Source organism: Plasmodium vinckei (assembly GCF_900681995.1).
Source record: "Plasmodium vinckei vinckei genome assembly, chromosome: PVVCY_13".
Lineage (NCBI taxonomy): Eukaryota > Apicomplexa > Aconoidasida > Haemosporida > Plasmodiidae > Plasmodium > Plasmodium vinckei.
This window is the reverse complement of record NC_051305.1, coordinates 1-19,232: the sequence shown is the minus strand read 5'-3', so window position 1 is coordinate 19,232 and position 19,232 is coordinate 1. Positions and strand designations below refer to the sequence as shown.

Here is a 19,232-nt window from a genome sequence, read left to right as displayed (position 1 = left end):
ATTTGTGTCATTATTATTTTTATTTAAAATGTATTTTGAACCGAACAATATAATAATATTATATATGAAGTTATAATATATAATTCGATTAGTTTGTAAATTTTATCTACATTATAATATAACTTCAGGTTAATATGTGATTTTAAGATTAATTAAGCATATTACAACATATAATAGGTAATAATAAATATAGATTCATAAATGTCGATCGAGAATCGACAATACAACATTATCTATATAATATTATTATACATCTAACATTTTTAATAATGCAATAAAACTGAATTATATATACAACAATTTTTTAGTTTTATAATTTCGAGGTATAAATAAATTATATTTAGAAATAATTAAAAGAGAAAATATAAGTATATTAATAAAATATATATCATATTTTGTTCTAATAATTATAAATAATATAATATATAAAATATCGTTATTATTATATATATAAGCATATAATCTATTAAATATTTTACTAATAAATAATATTGAAATATTATTTTATTGTAAAAAATTCATATAATTAAATATTAATTTTGTAAAGAAAGCAAATAATAATAAATTTTATTTGAACAATAATATTTATACTAGGTTATTATATATACACAAACTTATAAAATTATATTTTAAATATAGTGGTATGACGAAATAGTATATGCTCTAAAATGTTTCACTTTAAAACAATGAAGCAAAGAAAACTACTAATTGGTTTAAAATATTTCTCTTGAGTGCATTAATTATTTCGTTGTAGTGTACAGCGGTATATTATTAGCAATAATAGTAACAATAATGGATTAGTATGCTACTAAATATGAACAATATATTATGTTTATTTGATGCACTATATGGATATAAATTAGTTAAATATGTTCTTAAAGGTATTATAAGATTAAAATTGTATGCATAATAAATCAAATAAAATACTACATTTTGTTGCTAAGTATAATTTATTATGGTGCTATAACATTAAAGTTATCAATCAATATAATAATAATTCCATAATGCTCGTTAAAAATACAGCTATTTCGTTATATAAATAAATAAAGTTTTATTATAAAATATATAACACATAATATATGTTTAGATTATAAGTATAAATGTGTACTTAAAATGGTAGCTCATATTATATTGATTCTCAAATTAATTAATTATTCTAACCAAAGTATTTATAGAATTTTTAAATAAAAATTAATATATTAAATTATATTTATTTTCTTTATTGTTTAAAATACATTTATTAATCATTTATATATTAAATAGATAATAAGAATGAAAAGAATAATATACATTTTATATATAAAGAAATGCTAATGCATAAGCAAAGTTATTACATATTCTAAAGTGAATTATTAATTAAGATAATTAAGCGTATTATATGTCATTTATTTAGAAAAAGGAAAATATTAAATTATTTCTTAATATTAAATTTAAACACAAATTGTTTTTATATTTATTAGAAATAATATAAAAAGTGTAATATTTCACGCTGAACAATAGCATATATCAATACATGGTATTCAAATAATGAGATACAAATACATTTTTAACAATTATAGTAATAGCACATTTTTAATTCTTTATATATTTATAATAATATAAAATTGGTTATGCTTTTACTATAAATCAAGAAAATGCATAGTTATCTAATGTAGGAACGTATAATAATTAGAAAATGTGTTTTATTTAAACTTATTAAAATGTTACACAAAATAATACAATGAAGCTATTACAAATATTATTAAGAATAGCGATATTCGCATATGATAAAAATGTTTCGAACAAATCACAAAATAAGGATACTTACCTAAATTGTAGTAAAAGTGAATATATGTTCTATTTTATTATATTGTTGTATATTAATTTTAAATTAATATTATTATTGAGAATAATGTTAATAGTACGTTTAACTATTTAAAATTTCACATATAAAGACAAATAATTGCATAAATTTTTTGGTGTAGTATATAAGTTTTATGTAAAAACAATATGATGTCAATCTACAGTTTAAAACCAAAATTCCATTACAATGGACAACCACAAACTAATGGTAAATAACATTATTTTAAAATAAAACATATTAATCCTTAATTTTATTATGTTTAAATTATATTCAAATCATATTAAATTTTATTTGAATAAATTCTGAATTAATGTATATTTTTATAAATATTTCTTAGTGTAAATATCTTAATATAGCTGATAGTTATTTTAATGGTAAAAATGTCAATACGAAGATAATTAACAAAAACACAGCCATCAAATATTATTGCTATAATGGTGTTTGTAAAACAAATGAAGCTAGTATTAATGCTGTTGCCGCATATATATTTAAGCAATTCAAAGATTCAATAGAAAATAGTGAGTATAATAAATATGATGAATATTTATTGATGTGGCTAAGTGATAAATTATTTGAGATACACGACAAAAGCGAAGACAAAGACAACAAAATTACTTCAAATCAGGCTTATGAGACATATTTAAAGAAACATAAAGGAATATTGGATTATTGGAATATTTTTTTTAGTAGAAATGATTTGAAAGAAGCTAATCTTAAGTATATGAGCGAATTTTATATATTACTTAATAAAATATGTAAAACAATTACAGATTATGAAAAAAAACCTGACGAAATTACGAACATTATTACGAATTCTACAGAATGTTCTAATCAATATATATCCATTTATAATGATATTCCTAAATGCCAATCATATCTTTATTTATTGAATAAATTAAAAGGTATATATGATGATTTTAGAAATGATGCTATTATGAAAAATGATTCAAACATTGATTTAGCAACTGACCTTAAAAAATTTACAAAACCAGATGGAGGAGAGATGGACGCGGTGAGAGGTTTTAAATCATATAAATTCAGTGATTCAAAATGTAAATCCTTGGATAAAAAAATTACAATGTCAAAAAAAGCGGAATCACCAGGACCCCAAGCATCAAGTCAAGGACCGGACTCTGAAAATAAAGGGAATATGAAGGGCACTAAACAAAGCGGGCAAAAAAATGGAAGCGATATATCAACAGGTACAGATGCTGGAACAGGAAATCCAGGTAGTGTATCAGGTGGTGATCAAGGAAGTCCAGGTAGTGGAGCTAATGGAGGAGGTAGTGTACAAAATGATCAAAGAAATCCAAGTAGTGGGTCAAGTGATCCCGTATCAAGTACATCAGGAGGGTCTTTTCATTTTGGGTCATCATTTCTTGAATTCCTATTTAATGGAACCGAGAAATTTAATAAAACTTCCGAATTTATTCAAAAAAATCAGCAAACTTTTAAAGATGCTAAGGATAAAATCAGTAATGCATATAATAACACTGTGGATAGCTTGAAAAGTGTTTACAATGCATCTAGTGATTATTTTAATACCGTTATTAGTAATATAACTACCCAATTAAATCAATTAGATAGTCCTTCTAAATCAGGTGGTAGCCAGCCCGGATCAGGCCGTCCACCGGCTGGGGGAAATTCAAATAATCAGTTAAAATCACCTCAATCACCAAGTGCAACAGATCCAACAGATCCATCAAATCCACCACCAAAAGTCTCATTACAACAAAGTCAATCACCTCCTCAATCGCAACCTAACACACAGCAAAGCTCACAAATCGATCCACCTAAACACAAAACGGATGACAGTACAAATCTTCAATTGGTAAAATCACAAAGTCCTGATCCCAATTTGAAAAAAAAATGGAGCATATTTCCAACTGCATGGAATGGATCAGAGGATTGTAAACCTGAAATAACTTTTATGAATACCACATTAGTATGTTGCACATCGGAACAGTGCAGTTTAACTGGAATCCCTGTTACATTTGTTTTAATACCCATTATTTTATTAATTGTGTATAAGGTAAATAATATTATAATTACTAAATACAACACTTTTAAAGAATCTTCATTATTGTAAAAAAATATTTTTTTTCATATTTTTATTTTAGTATTTATCATTTGGATCATCAAAAAAATCAGAAAAAAAAAACATGAAGAAAGTTATAAATTTTCATGATGGAAAAAGAAAGACAAAAATAATAAGTTCGAATGATAAGAAAAAAAAACTAAAACCGGTTATAAATTCAGTTGGTGGAAAAAAAAAATTCATTATTAAATATATACAAAATTATACAGGCCGATCCTATGCCATTTATTAATTTATTTTTTTTGTTAATTTTTTTTGTCTATAAAAGAAAACGAGACACCATAGAATGATAAATTTAATTAATGTCTTATATTTTTTGTAAAGTTCAGATGTTTATGGTTCTGTATTTAAAAGTACATATAAATATGTAACAATAATAAACAATTAAATTCGCTTATTGATATAAATGATTATGCTCAATGAGATAAATAAAATATTATTTTTATGTAATAGTTGAATATAACATTATCATTTTTTATTTTCATAATATATATAAAGATGCCATTTTCAAGGATTATTAATGTCTGATTATTATTTTTTTTTCCAAAGCTCTATTAATAACAGCATTTAATAATATATAAAGCCTTTTAAAAAAATAATTTTATTATAAATTAATTATTTATTATTGAAAAATGCTACAATTTTTCTAAAATGTAAAATATGCATTTTAAATTCCTGTTATATGCCACATACAATTGTTTTCTATAAATATTCAATAAAAATTATATACAAATATTTGTTTTATTGAATGAATAATAAATAATACCATAAAATATATCATTGTTACATATATGTTAAGGATCCAATTTGGAATATGCGATTTTATATTTTAAAAAACTGGATAAATGGAGAAAGAGTTAAGACAGAATTTAAGAGTCAAAAAACGAAAGAGGAAAATGAACCATTAATAGCTTATTTAGATGGCATCAATTGATATAATTAATACATGTCTTATTTGGAAGTAATTAATTTTTAATGAAAGTTATTTTGTTTGAAAGAACAGTTAAAATCACAGAAATAGTAAAAGAAAAACAAAGCTGATCGATTTTGAGTACAAAAAGTGAATTATCATAATAATATGAAAATATCCCATAAATAAATATTTATCATAAATTATAATACTTACGATTGTAGTTTTCATGAATTAATACATATAGATACATCCTAATATTAAACAACATAAACAAATTATATACAAAAAACATTATTATAATGAAAATAAATCGTATTATTAACATAAATCTTCTAATTTTATGGTTCTTAAAAATATATATGAAGGAAAAAATAATCTAAAGCTTTTCCAATAATTCACTTTTGTTAAATGGAAGAATATCCCTGAATCTAAGAAAAAAAACATAAATGGATAAATATGTAAAACGTTAAAAATTTTCAAAATATAGCATATATTATAAATATGTATATTTCGTTAAAACCGTATTTTTTTTTGGCAATTGTGAAATAAATTATTATATTATTAAAATTTGTATATCGCTTACAGATTCGATATAGGTGACTTCAACATTATCTCTTTTTTTTTCAATGAGGTATCCAGCTAAGTTCACAAATACTTGTTCTAATTTTCCACTTTTAATATCATCTTTAAGTTTTGGGGAAATTTTTATTAAACTTTCTTTTTTAATATTATTTTTAGATTTTATGTAAATATTGAATAAACTTGCTTTTTTTATTATTGGGTTGTTATATTTTATATTGGAAAGCTTATCATCAATTCCATTTATTGAAGTCATGGCAATTATAGTTTTGTCTTTTGATATCTACAAAATTAATAAAAATATATTGCATAAATTATTGTGAATAATATGAGAAATACGATTTATAACGAAATAGAAAAGGAAAGGTTTCCTTACTTCAACCTTGGTAACTAAAGCATAAAAATATTTATCACGACCCCCATGCATACTTTTGAAACGTTCTCGTATAACTAGTAAATTTGGACCGTACATATGGAGAACTATTCAAAAAAAATATAATTTTGCATTATGTAAAATAAAATATTATGAATTTGAAGACATGAGAAACAATAAATAGCATCATATAGCAATGGAAATAATAAATCACGAAATGGCGAATAAATAGTAACAATAATATGTTAATTTGACTAATTGTTTATGTTTTTTATACTTTCAGAATCGTCTTCGTTGAAAATATTGGGGATACCGGAATCCCACAGCGTGTCTACTGTTTCATCATACTAATGGAAGCAAAGAGAAATATATGTATATAAATTATAATCATTTTTTAATTTGGCTTATAAATTTTAATGATGTTCGTTAACTGATACCTTATCCGAACCAGTAATTGTATATTGAATTTTATCAATATTCGTCTGATTGTCAAATTTTTTTACATAATACGATGTTTTATCATTAGGATTTTTTAAATATGGTTCATAACCATCTTTGGTTGTAGCATAGTATTCTAAATTTTTTACAGCATCGTTCATAAGTTCGATCACTGGTGTATGGTTGTGACAGCGACATGATAAGTATTTGCATCTTTTATATATTTCTTCTGTACTGTCATTGAGAAAAATGAAAATATTTTTAATGTTTACAAAAATAAAGTTATTGTATTTATATTATAACATTGTTGTACAAGTGGATATTTAATATGGTCATAATGAAATATGTAATATGCATATATTGTTGCATTTTCTTACCTAACATCACAATATTTTGATCTGATTGTATTAAATTTTTTGGGAACTTTTTGGGTAACTTTTTTTAGATCAGGGTCAGCTGCAAGGGCTTCATTATTTCCATATGCGAAAATGCTTAAAATAAATAAAGCGATTTGAATATAAAATTTATTCATTTTGAACTTTAAAAAGAAAATATTAAAATTTATATTAGTATTTTTTTTAATTAAAAATTAATAGCTCGAAAAATAGCATAAATATAATTAAAATTGAAACAAATAATTTTCTCCAATAAAGCATAAAAAACAAATATTTATTTAAAAAAAATACAAATTATTATTTAAATAGCAAAATTTATGATTTTATCAGATTTATAACTTTAATACATTTTTTATTTAAATAATTTAATCATAAAATGACGTCAATAGAAGAAAATTTCATAAATAATGAATATCAAAAATTTTATGATTTATAATTTCGTTAATATTATAATATTTAAAATAAATAATTTTGATTATATTATATAAACGATATTTTTAATATATAAAATTATGAATACGTAAGTTTTATATTTTATAATTGATTAAACTCAATTTAAAATTTATAAAGCGTCTCATTGCATGTGGAATCATATGCATATATTTTATTTATATGTAATAGAGAAAATCTGTTGTTTTTACCTAAAGAAAATCAATAATTTAAAATAAAAATATAAAAGTAAGAAAATAATATATATATATATGCTTTAATATAATATATATACTTATTAATAATTATATTAAATAATTGTTTTGCTATTCTTTTCTATTTATTTTACAAAGTTTCTTGAGATTACATCGTTTTTAATACAAAGCATGTCCATTATATTTTTAAATATTAAAATAATTAATTTAATCGGAGGAATGCAATTAATTATATATATTCCTGATACAACTATAATAATAATAATAATAATTTTTACTACATCAAAATAATAGTATGATCACATTTGCATTATAAAAATCAACCATTCGTGATTTTTTCATCACTTTTAATACGCATTTTACTAAATAAAATTTTCTAGCAAAATTCTTAATTTTATAAAAATTATTTATTGGTGGTAATATTGATATCCATATTTTTTTATAAATTAACACAAATTATAAATTTCTTTTAATAGCGAAACAAAATATATATAAAATTAAAAAAAATACAAATAAATAAAATATAAAAATAAAATAATGAAATATATGTTGTAAAATCAATAAATATATATAATTAATTTTTTTTCGATTATAATATTCTCGATATCGAGGTATGCATGTATTATGGATCAGGGTTATGTATTATGGGTTATTGTTTCGTTCACTGAATTTACGTTTTGATTTCGGGTTCGGGGTATATTGTAATTTAATTCTTTATAATTTGATAATATTTTTGTCTGTGAATGTTGATAAAATATATTTACCATTCCCATATGTTTATTCTCGAGATTATGTCTAAATACGCACCGAAAAAAGGACATAGCCATTAATATGAAAGGGGTCACATAAAATACTTCTTATAAGTTATAATACTTTCATCGAATTCGATCGTATATATTAGATGTGGAAATATTATAACTTCACATTTTATAATTTATTTCTAATTTTGTCTAACTATATATAAGAACCCTTATTATATATTATATAAGGCGTGTTAACCCATAGCTATGTTGAACCATGAGTAACACAGTATGTTTCTTTATTTGTATCACTATTATTTTGATTTAAATTATATTATACCAAATAAACTGTAATAATAAAACTCATTTGGAACATTTATCTGCATTATAATATACCTTCAGGTTAATTGGTATATGTTTAATATTATTTAAACATAATACTAATATATAATAGGTAATCATAAAATATGGATTCATTAAATATCGATCGAGATTCGACAATGCAACATTATCTATAAAAGGCATTTTATGCATCTAACATTTTTAATAATACAATAAAATTATATTATAGATATATGTATAATATTTTATTAAATTTTAACAATATATAATATTTTCGCTTTATCTGATTTCTTTACATTTTATTAAAATTAATTAGTATGAATATTAGTTGCTTTATAAGCTTTAATTTATTTATCATAAAGCCATAATAATAGGTTAATCATTATTAATTTTTAAATTTTATAGTTTTGAGGTGTAAATATATTATATTTAAAATAGTTAAAAAATAAAATATTAATAAAATTTCATATAATAATTTGTTCTAATAATTTTTATAATAATTAAAAAAATTAGGTATATAGAAATAGGGTTATTATTATATGCTTATACATATAAGATAGTAAATATTCTACAAATAATATTAAAATATTATTTTATTGTAAAAAATTCATATAATTAAATATTAATTTTATCGAAAAAACACATAATAATTAATTTTATTTGAACAATAATATTTATACTAGGCTATTATATATGCACAAACTTATAAAATTATATTTTAAATATAGTGGTATTACGAAATAATATATGCCATAAAATGTTTCAATTTAAAACAATGAAGCAAGGAAAATTAGTAATTGGTTTAAAGTATTTCTCTTGAGTGCATTAATTATTTCGTTGTAGTGTACAGTGGTATATTAGTAGCAATAATAGTAACAATAATGGATTAGTATGCTACTAAATATGAACAATATATTATGTTTATTTGATGCACTATATGGGTATAAATTAGTTAAATATGCTCTTAAAGGTATGATAAGATTATAATTGTATGCATAATAAATCAAATAAAATACTACATTTTGTTGGTAAGTATATTTTATTATGGTGCTATGACATTAAAGTTATCAATTAATATAATAATAATTCCATAATGCTCGTTATAAATGCATCTATTTTATTATATAAACAAATAACGTTTTATTATAAAAAATATAACACATAATATATGTTTAGATTATAAGTATAAATGTGTACTTAAAATGGTAGATCATATTATATTGATTCTCAAATTAATTAATTATTCTAACCAAAATATTAATAGAATTTTAAAATTAAGTTATACGAAAACAATTATATTTATTTTCTTTATTGCTTAAAATACATTTATTATCATTTATATATTAAATAGATAATAAGAATGAAAAGAATAATATACATTTTATATATAATAACTATTACCCAAAAACTAATTTATATCCAGGATTCATTTTAATTGTAATAGCTCAATCAATATATTTGTATATTATGCTTTTTTAATTTAAAAACATACATAAGTTATGTACTCAAAATTATTCATTTATTAAATTTATATATAAAGAAATGCTAATGCATAAGCAAAGTTATTACATATTCTAAAGTGAATTATTAATTAAGATAATTAAACGTATTATATTTATTTAATTAGAAAAAAGAATAATATTAAATTTAAGCACAAATAGTGTTTTATATTTGTTAGAAATTATATAAAAAAGTGTAATATTTCACGTTGAACAATAGCATATATTAATACATGGTATTCAAATAATGAGATACAAATACATTTTTAACAATTACAATAATAACACATTTTTAATTCTTTATATATTTATAATAACATAAAATTGGTATGCTTTTACTATAAATCAAGAAAATGGATAGTTCTCTAATGTAAGAACGTATAATAATTAGAAAATGTGTTTTATTTAAACTTATTAAAATGTTACACAAAATAATACAATGAAGCTATTCCGAATATTATTAAGAATAGCGATATTTCGCATATGATAAAAATGTTTCGAACAAATCACAAAATAAGGATACTTATATAAATTGTAGTAAAGGTGAATATATGTTTTATTTTATTATATTGTTGTATATTAATTTTAAATTAATATTATTATCGAGAAAGATGCTAAAGTGCGTTTAAGTTTGATAATTTTATATAAAGGAATCGATCCATTGTTTAACCTATTTTGTTGCAGTGTATATATTTTATATAAAAACAATATGATACCAATCTACAGATTAAAGAAAATCCATTACAATGACCACCAAAAGAATGGTAAATAACTTTATTTTAAAATAAAACATATTTATCCTTAATTTTATTATGTTTAAATTATATTCAAATCATATTAAATTTTATTTGAATAAATTTTGAACTAATTTATATTTTTATAAATATTTTCTTAGTGTAAGTTACTTCTCGAAGGTGATAGTTATTTTAATGATGAAAATGTCGATACGGAGGAAATTAACAAAAACACAAAAATCAAAGGATATTGTAGTAGCAATGGTTGTGAAACAAATGAAGCTCGTATTAATGCTGTGGCCAAATATATAATTATGGAATTCAAAAGTTTAATAAAAAGACGAAGTCAGTATAATCATTATGATGAATATTTATTGATGTGGATAAGTGATAAATTGCTTAAGATACACAAAAAAGGAAAAGGCCAAAATATTAAAATGGGGTATATAGATGCTTTTACTTTAAAGCAGGCTTATAAAGAGTATTTAGAGAAACATAAAAAAGGATTGGATTATTGGGTTCTTTTTGATAATATAAAGGGTTTGAAAGAAGCTAATCTTTGGTATATGAGCGAATTTTATAAATTACTTAATAAAATATGTAATACAATTGCATATTATGAAAAAAACAATGCCGAAAGTAAGAAACTTTCTAAATATTTTAACAAATGCCTTATTCAATATAGAACCCTTCATTTAAACATTTCTAAATGCAAATCATATCTTGATTTATTGAATAAATTAAAAGGTATATATGATGATTTTAGAGATTCTCCTATTAAGAAAAATAGTTCAAACATTAATTTAGCAACTAATCTTAAAAAACTTACACCAAAAGATGGAAAAGAGATGAAGGCGGTGAAAGGTTTTAAAACATATAACTTCAGTAATGAAGAATGTAAACTCCCCTCAAAAAAACCTACACCCCGCAAAGCTTCAAAACTTAATCCAGGACCAGCATCGAATACAAAGATTCAAAGAGAATCACCAGACTCTCAAGGTGTATCAAATTCTACAGGAGGTCAATTATCAAATCAAGGGGATACATCAAAAGGTTCAGATAATGGATCGATTGGTGGATCAGATGGTAGCCAAGTAATCCAAGAAGAATCGGAAGGCTCGAAAAGTGGACAAGACGTCAAAGATAGTGAACCAGGAGGTTCAGGCAGTGAAGCGCAAGGTTCAGATGGTGAGAAAACAGATACAGACAATGATCCATCAAATAAAGGTGGCCCACAAGGTGATCAAGGAGATTCACTTGATGGACCAGGTAGTGGGCCAGGTGATAAAGGAAGTCAAGGAGGTTCAGATATTGGTCCAGGAGCATCAGGAAGTCAAAGCACATCATGGCTATCTTTTGATATTGGATCATCATTTTTTGAAATCGTATCAAAAGGTATGAAACAATTAAATAATGCTCTCGATTTTGTTGAGGAAAAAAAGGAACAACTTACAAAGGTCACGAATACTATTAAGGATTTTTATAGTACATCTGTGTCTAATATAAAAACTGCTTATGATAACTCTAGAAATTTTTTAAATAGCATTATTGTTCATATAAGTAGTCAACCTGAAAAGTTAGATATCTCTGATAAATCAGGCGATGATAAATTAGGATCAGATGGCACAGGGGATGGGTTACCCACACCTAATGGCTCATCACCGTCTCAAACAGATTCACCTCAAACTCCATCAGGAACGCCATACAGTTCATTACCGTCAGAAAATCCAGGAACCGAAACAAAAGGAAATGGAATAACAAAAATAGGTGATATATATGTATTAAAAGAATACAAACAAATTGGAATATCAATTATAGTTCTTTTAATACCGATTACCTTAGCTATTATGCACAAGGTAAATAAAAGAAAACTATGAAATATATGTTTTTTAAAATATTTCCTCACTATAAAACGTTATATACTTTTCATGATTTTATGGTAGTATTTGTTATCTGGATGGAGAAAGGAAATGAAGAGAAAAAAAGACATGAAAAAGATTATAAATTCAATTGGAGGAAAAAGAACGGTACAAATAATTATAAGTTCATCAAGTCATAAAAAACAGATTAAAAAATCTATAAGTTTTGGTTATAAGGAAAAATCTCCATCATTAAATATATACAAACTTATGCAGGCTGATCCTGTGCCGTTTATTAATTTATTTTTTTTATTGATTTTTTTTGTTTATAAAAGAAAAGACGATTCTTTGGAATTATAAATTTAATTAATAACTTCTATTTTGGAATTAATATTCCATGAACCTTATTTTAAAACTCGATATAATTATTAAAAATTATAAATAAGTAAATTCGTTTATTACTATTATTATAATATATACATAAAGATGATGTTGTTAGAATGGTTCACTTAATTTTCAATTATATATTTATTTATATAATATAAGAATAAAAACATTATTAAAATAATGAATGAATAAAAAATATATTTTTATAAAATTACTTATTATTTAAAAAATTAATAGTAATATTTTTAAAAAATATAATAATTCCCCCCTTAAATCCTTGTTACATGCTACATACAATTATTTTCTATAAATATTCAGTAAAAAATTATATATGATACTTTCTAACATAGATACATAAATATTTGTTTTATTGAATGAATGATAAATCAATAACATATAAGAGTGCATTATAAAGTTATCAATGTTACATATATTGTTAATGATAAATTTGGGGATATACGGTTTTATATTATAAAAAATGGGATTGATGGAGAAAGAGTTAAAGACTTAATTACATTAAATATCTTTTTATTATTCCATATTAGCATGTGTTATATTATCATTTCTTAGTGAATTGCAACTTTTTAAATTTAAAATAACATTATTTTATCTTAGGATTTTTAATAAATTATTGGATTATATATATTGATAAGTGAAATATAAATGATAAAATGAGCAATGCATAACATTTAGCAAAAGTTGTTTAAATTTATGGATTAAAAGAGCAAATATATTTTATATTGTCCTCTCAAAGTGTAATATAACAACCTAATTGCACATAACTTTCTATTATACTTTAAAATTTGGATCAATACTTATTTATGTATTATATATTTAATATTTACTATGTATTATTTAAAAAATAATATGTATTTAAGAATCATTTAAGTTTATAAATAGCTCAATAAATATGGTTTCAGTTCTAATTGTTATTTTAAACCATAGGAAAGATGCTCAAAATACATTATAAAGTAACCCAATATGTTATATTTCTAAATTGAAGTATATAGGATTAAAAATAAAGTTATTGAACACATTAAAATCAGGCATGAATTTATCTATATTAAATAAAAATAATATAAATTTATATAATTTGAATAGAAAATGGAGCATGTAACTTAATTTAAAAATACTATAATTTTAGAAATATATACTATATGAAACAATTATATAAAACTATAATATATCGTATTAAATAACTATTTATATATTTTTAAGGATTATAGTAATAATAGTATTTTTTGTATAAATGTATCATATATACATATGACAAAAGTATATTAAGCAACTCCCCATTTAAGGGAATTTAGATAATTGCCATAAAATAAGTATAGGATACTTAACGAAATATAATTGGTATGCAAAGAGATTAAATAGATACAACAAATATTTATGTAATATATATATAAATATTATTATCCCTCATAATCTCCAAATTATGGCAAACCCAAGTTGTGATATTAAGGACGTGGTATACAATTTTTTAAATAAAATATTATCTTCGCATGTGTTTTATATGGTATATCGTCCATAAATTATATTAATTTTTATTTGACTAGCATTTATATTAATATTTTTTTTGTTTAATTCATAAAATATATTTGTAGTATAAAGAAATTAGTACGATCGATGGCTATTTTGGTGTGGAGTATCAAACTGGAATAATTGAACATGCTAAAGGACCAATCTTAAATTATTGTCCTTACAATAATACCTTTGGATATAGTTATTGTAGTAATTATCTTCATAAGGCTAGTTCTGGTGTTATTAATTTGCTAGAAAATTTAAAGAAGTATAATTTAGAATATGATAAACTTGCCGAATACGCTATTTTATTATTAAGTTATAAACTAAATCAACATTTAGAACATAAATCGACCGATTTAAATAAATTTTATACTACTTATATAGAAAAAAATAACCATTATAATAAGAAAATAAATGGTGATAATGGTCCGACTTATAAGGATATTATAAATACAAAAAAAGATTTGATGAATATTAAAGAAATGTCTAAATTTAATGGCCTATTTAGTATATTATTTTCATTCTATAATGAAATTAACAAAAACAAATGGAATTGCGAAAATCATTCGACAAAAGCTAAAGAATTTATTAAAAATTTTGAAGAACTCAATAATGATTCTAATATTAATCGAAATACTTCATACAGCAAATTATTGTCTACATTATCAGATGATTATAACAATTTAAAAAATAAATGTACCGATTTTCCATCTCTTCCAAAGATAAAAACGCCACCAAGCACATTAATTCCAGTTTTATCGACATTTCCTGTAATACCAGTTTTCTTGGGAGTTGCTTATAAGGTAAATAATAAGGAATTAAAACTATAATATTTAAATTATATTTTTGTGATTTCTTATATGCGTTTATCAAAAAATATATAATAATTTTCCTATTTTTATATTAGTATTCATTATTTGGGATTGATAAAGTATTTCAAAGACAATATATAAGAAAAAAATTAAAAAAACTACAGAAGAAAATGAAAATTAATATATGATTCGAAGAGTAGTGATAATTCCAGAAATCGCAATAATGATTGATATATGTTAAGAATATGTCTATTTGGAAACAAAATTTTGACCATAATTTTTGTGTCTATAAGAATATTTAAATAATATAATCAATAAAATATAAATATATATGTATATATTTATTGTATTTTGCCTATTTTTTGTATAATTTTTATATGATTTTATGTAGTGGGTCAAGGTTAAGGTTATGTTTATGGAACCCATAAATGGGTTGAGGTTAAATATCACATTACATATAATTTTTAATAATTTGATAATATTTATTAGCTTAACGAATTGTTTTAAATATATATATACAAATTATAACAATTGAATTTCGTTTTAATATAACTTAGTGGTAATTGTGTTTAACTATGTATTTTTTGTTAATTTGGGGTTAATTGATCAAATATTGGTATCGATATAGAAAAATGGATCGGAAGTATCGATTTGATTTTATAACTTCGATTTAAATAATTTAATATTTATTATGAGAAATTGTGGGGAAAATGGAATTAATTAATATAGAGAATGCTATTCAGTCGACCCCGTCCATTTATTAATTTATTTTTTTAATTATAAAAGGGAAAACATTATTTATATGATAAATTTGGGGATATACGGCTTTATATTTTAAAAAACTGGATCGATCGAAAAGGGTTAAAATTTCAAAACATGTTAAATATCTTTTTATTATTCCATATTAGCATGTGTTATATTATCAGTTCTTAGTAAATTGCAACTTTTTAAATTTAAAATAGCATTATTTTATCTTAGGATTTTTAATAAATTACTTGGATCATATACATTGATAACTATAGAAGTAAAATATATAAGATAAAATGAACTATATAATACATTTAAAGAACATTTATCTAAACTTATATATTATAAGAGCAAATATATCATATATTTTTCCTCTCAAAGTGTAATATAACAACCTAATTACACATATTTTTTATTATGCTTTAAAATTTGCATCAATAGTCATTTAATTGTTATATATAAATATTTACTAAGTATTATTTTAAAAATGGTTTGCATTCAAAGATTTATTTAAGCTTAAATGGTTCAATAATACAGTTTCAGTACTAATTGTTTATTTTAAACCGTAGAAAGATGCTTAAAATATATTATAAGATAACCCAATAAAATATATTTCTAAATTGAAGTATATGAAATAAAAATAATATAAATTTATGTAATTTGCATAGGAAATGGAGCATGCAACTTAATCTGTAAATGTTATAATTATAGAAAAAACTGCATTATATATTATAAGAAACAAGTATATAAATATTTAATATATTTAAAAAATGACTATTTATATGCTTTAAGGATTATAGTAATCATAGCATTTTTTGTATAAATGGATCATATATGTACATATGGGAAAAGTATATTAAGTAACTCTCCATTTAAGGTAATTTAGATAATTACCATAAAATATGTATAGCATGTTTAACGAAATATAATTGCTATGTAAAGAGCTTAAATAGATACAACAAATATTTACGTAATATATATAAATATTATTATCCCTCATAATCTCCAAATTATGGCATCGTCACCTTATAATATTGAGGATGTGGTATACAATTTTTTGAATAAAATATTCTCTTCTCATGTGTTTTATATGTTGTATCGTCCATAAATTATATTGATTTTCATTTGATTAATATTTATATTAATACGTTTTTTTGTTTAATTCATAAAATATATTTGTAGTATAAAGAATTTGTTACGATCAGTGGCTATTTTGGGGAGGAGAAGACAAATTCTGGATCAAAAACTCAAGTAACTAATGGAGCAATCCACAATTATTGTCATTACGGGGATACACCAGGAAAAGGTAATTGTAGTGATTATTTTCAAATGGTTAGTTCTGGTGTTATTCATTTGCTAAATAATTTAAAGGGCAAGAATGTTTTAGATTATGATAAACTTGCCGAATACGCTATTTTATGGTTAAGTTATAAACTATATATAAAGGAAAATAATACAGCCAGAAATTTAAATGATTTTTATAATAGTTATATAGAAACAAATAAGGATTATAATAAGAATATAAAAGATACTAATCTGACTTATAAGGCAATTATAGATAAAAAAAAAGATTTGATGGATAATAATGAAATATCTAAATTTGATGCCCCATTTAATATATTATATTTTTTGTATTATGAAATTAGTGATGAACATCCGGATTGCAATACAAATTTGAGTATTGCTAAAAATTTTGCTGAACAATTTGAAAAACTCAATAATGATTCTAATATTAATGGAAATACTTCATACAGCAAATTATTGTCTACATTATCAGATGATTATAACATTTTAAAAAATAAATGCCCCAAATTTCAATCACTTTCAGAGATAAAAAGATCACAAAGTTCTGCAGAAAATTCTGTAGAAGCTCCTGGAAAAGTTTCTGGACAACCTACTGCACTAATTCCTGAAGGTACATCATCAAGTTCGTCGATATTAAACACAGTAATTCCAGGTTTATCGACATTTGCAATACCGATTTTCTTGGTAGTTGCTTATAAGGTAAATAATAAGGAATTAAAAACTATAATATTTAAATTATATTTTTGTGATCCCTTATATGCGTTTATCAAAAAATATATAATAATTTTCCCATTTTTATATTAGTATTCATTATTTGGAATTGATAAACTATTCCAAAGACAATATATAAGAAAAAAAATAAAAAAAGTAAAGAAGAAAATGAAACATAATATATGATTCGAAGAGTAATAATGATTGATATATGTTAAGAATATGTCTATTTGGAAACAAGTCATTTTTGACGATATTTTTGGATCATAATTTTTGTGTCTATAAGAATAATTAAATAATATAATCAATAAAATATAAAATTAATATGCATATTATTGCATTTTTGTATTGTTTTTGTATAATTTGTATATGATTTTGTGTAGTGGGTCAGGGTTAAGATAGTGTTTGTGGAACCCATAAATGGGTTAAAGTTAAGTACCACATTACATTTTATTTGTATAATTTTTAATTATTTGATAATATTTATTAGTTTAATGAATTGTTTTAAATATATATATGAAATAAATTATTAAAAGTAATCGAATTTGTAGATTTTAATATATTTATATTGTATTGATTATTTGGGTTCTATAAAGGCTTTCAAAGACAAACCTTAAGGACCAAAATATAAATAATAAAGAAAAAAGTAAATTATATGTTAATTTGAGTATTTCGATTGATATATAATTAATTATTAAGAAGTTTTAAGTTTTATGATAATAACAAAACAATAAAAGTACGAAACATAAATTTTGATTGGTAAAAAAAGTGATCGAACTAATATAAAGGGGAATCACATAGAAAATATAATTGAATTATAAAATTAATTATTTGATTTCGTCATGAAATTAAACATATTTAATATATTTTTATACAAAAAGAACGATAAATTATATACTAAACAATCATTTTAAAACAATCAAAATGTTGTGATGGTAATTTAAATAGGGATTCCATATAAAGGTAAATTAATTTTATTAAAATGTGGCTCCAAATATTACTGGGTAGAAACAAACATATTTCGAGGATAATCATGGTTTAGGGTTCAGGGTTTAGGGTTCAGGGTTTAGGGTTTAGGGTTCAGGGTTAGGGTTTAGGGTTTAGGGTTTCAGGGTTTAGGGTTTAGGGTTTAGGGTTTAGGGTTTAGGGTTCAGGGTTTAGGGTTTAGGGTTCAGGGTTTAGGGTTTCAGGGTTTAGGGTTCAGGGTTTAGGGTTCAGGGTTTAGGGTTTAGGGTTTAGGGTTCAGGGTTTAGGGTTTTTAGGGTTTAGGGTTTCAGGGTTCAGGG

At 22.4% G+C, this 19,232-nt stretch overlaps 5 protein-coding genes across 5 annotated transcripts; 4 read left to right on the top strand and 1 right to left on the bottom strand.

Annotated features, from left to right (window-relative positions):
* Positions 1 to 2,029: 2,029 nt before the first annotated feature.
* Positions 2,030 to 4,173, top strand: PVVCY_1300050 (PIR protein CIR protein; the record flags this gene model as incomplete). Its single annotated transcript, XM_008625016.2, has 3 exons — positions 2,030 to 2,050; positions 2,181 to 3,875; positions 3,964 to 4,173. 3 exons carry the CDS (start codon positions 2,030 to 2,032, stop codon positions 4,171 to 4,173), a joined length of 1,926 nt encoding a protein of 641 aa, XP_008623238.2.
* Positions 4,174 to 5,258: 1,085 nt separating this feature from the next.
* Positions 5,259 to 6,776, bottom strand: PVVCY_1300040 (fam-a protein; the record flags this gene model as incomplete). Its single annotated transcript, XM_037634692.1, has 6 exons — positions 5,259 to 5,282; positions 5,438 to 5,716; positions 5,810 to 5,913; positions 6,084 to 6,153; positions 6,244 to 6,478; positions 6,622 to 6,776. The coding sequence occupies 6 exons, from the start codon at positions 6,774 to 6,776 to the stop codon at positions 5,259 to 5,261; spliced, it is 867 nt and encodes a 288-aa protein (XP_037490750.1).
* A 3,834-nt stretch (positions 6,777 to 10,610) lies between these two features.
* On the top strand, positions 10,611 to 12,817 carry PVVCY_1300030 (PIR protein CIR protein; the record flags this gene model as incomplete). The annotated part of the gene is made up of 3 exons (XM_037634691.1): positions 10,611 to 10,628; positions 10,760 to 12,454; positions 12,542 to 12,817. The coding sequence occupies 3 exons, from the start codon at positions 10,611 to 10,613 to the stop codon at positions 12,815 to 12,817; spliced, it is 1,989 nt and encodes a 662-aa protein (XP_037490749.1).
* Positions 12,818 to 14,282: 1,465 nt separating this feature from the next.
* On the top strand, positions 14,283 to 15,201 carry PVVCY_1300020 (PIR protein CIR protein; the record flags this gene model as incomplete). The annotated part of the gene is made up of 2 exons (XM_037634690.1): positions 14,283 to 14,315; positions 14,452 to 15,201. 2 exons carry the CDS (start codon positions 14,283 to 14,285, stop codon positions 15,199 to 15,201), a joined length of 783 nt encoding a protein of 260 aa, XP_037490748.1.
* A 1,741-nt stretch (positions 15,202 to 16,942) lies between these two features.
* PVVCY_1300010 (CIR protein PIR protein) lies at positions 16,943 to 18,125 on the top strand (the record flags this gene model as incomplete). Its single annotated transcript, XM_037634689.1, has 3 exons — positions 16,943 to 16,975; positions 17,113 to 17,934; positions 18,075 to 18,125. 3 exons carry the CDS (start codon positions 16,943 to 16,945, stop codon positions 18,123 to 18,125), a joined length of 906 nt encoding a protein of 301 aa, XP_037490747.1.
* Between the last annotated feature and the right edge of the window lie 1,107 nt (positions 18,126 to 19,232).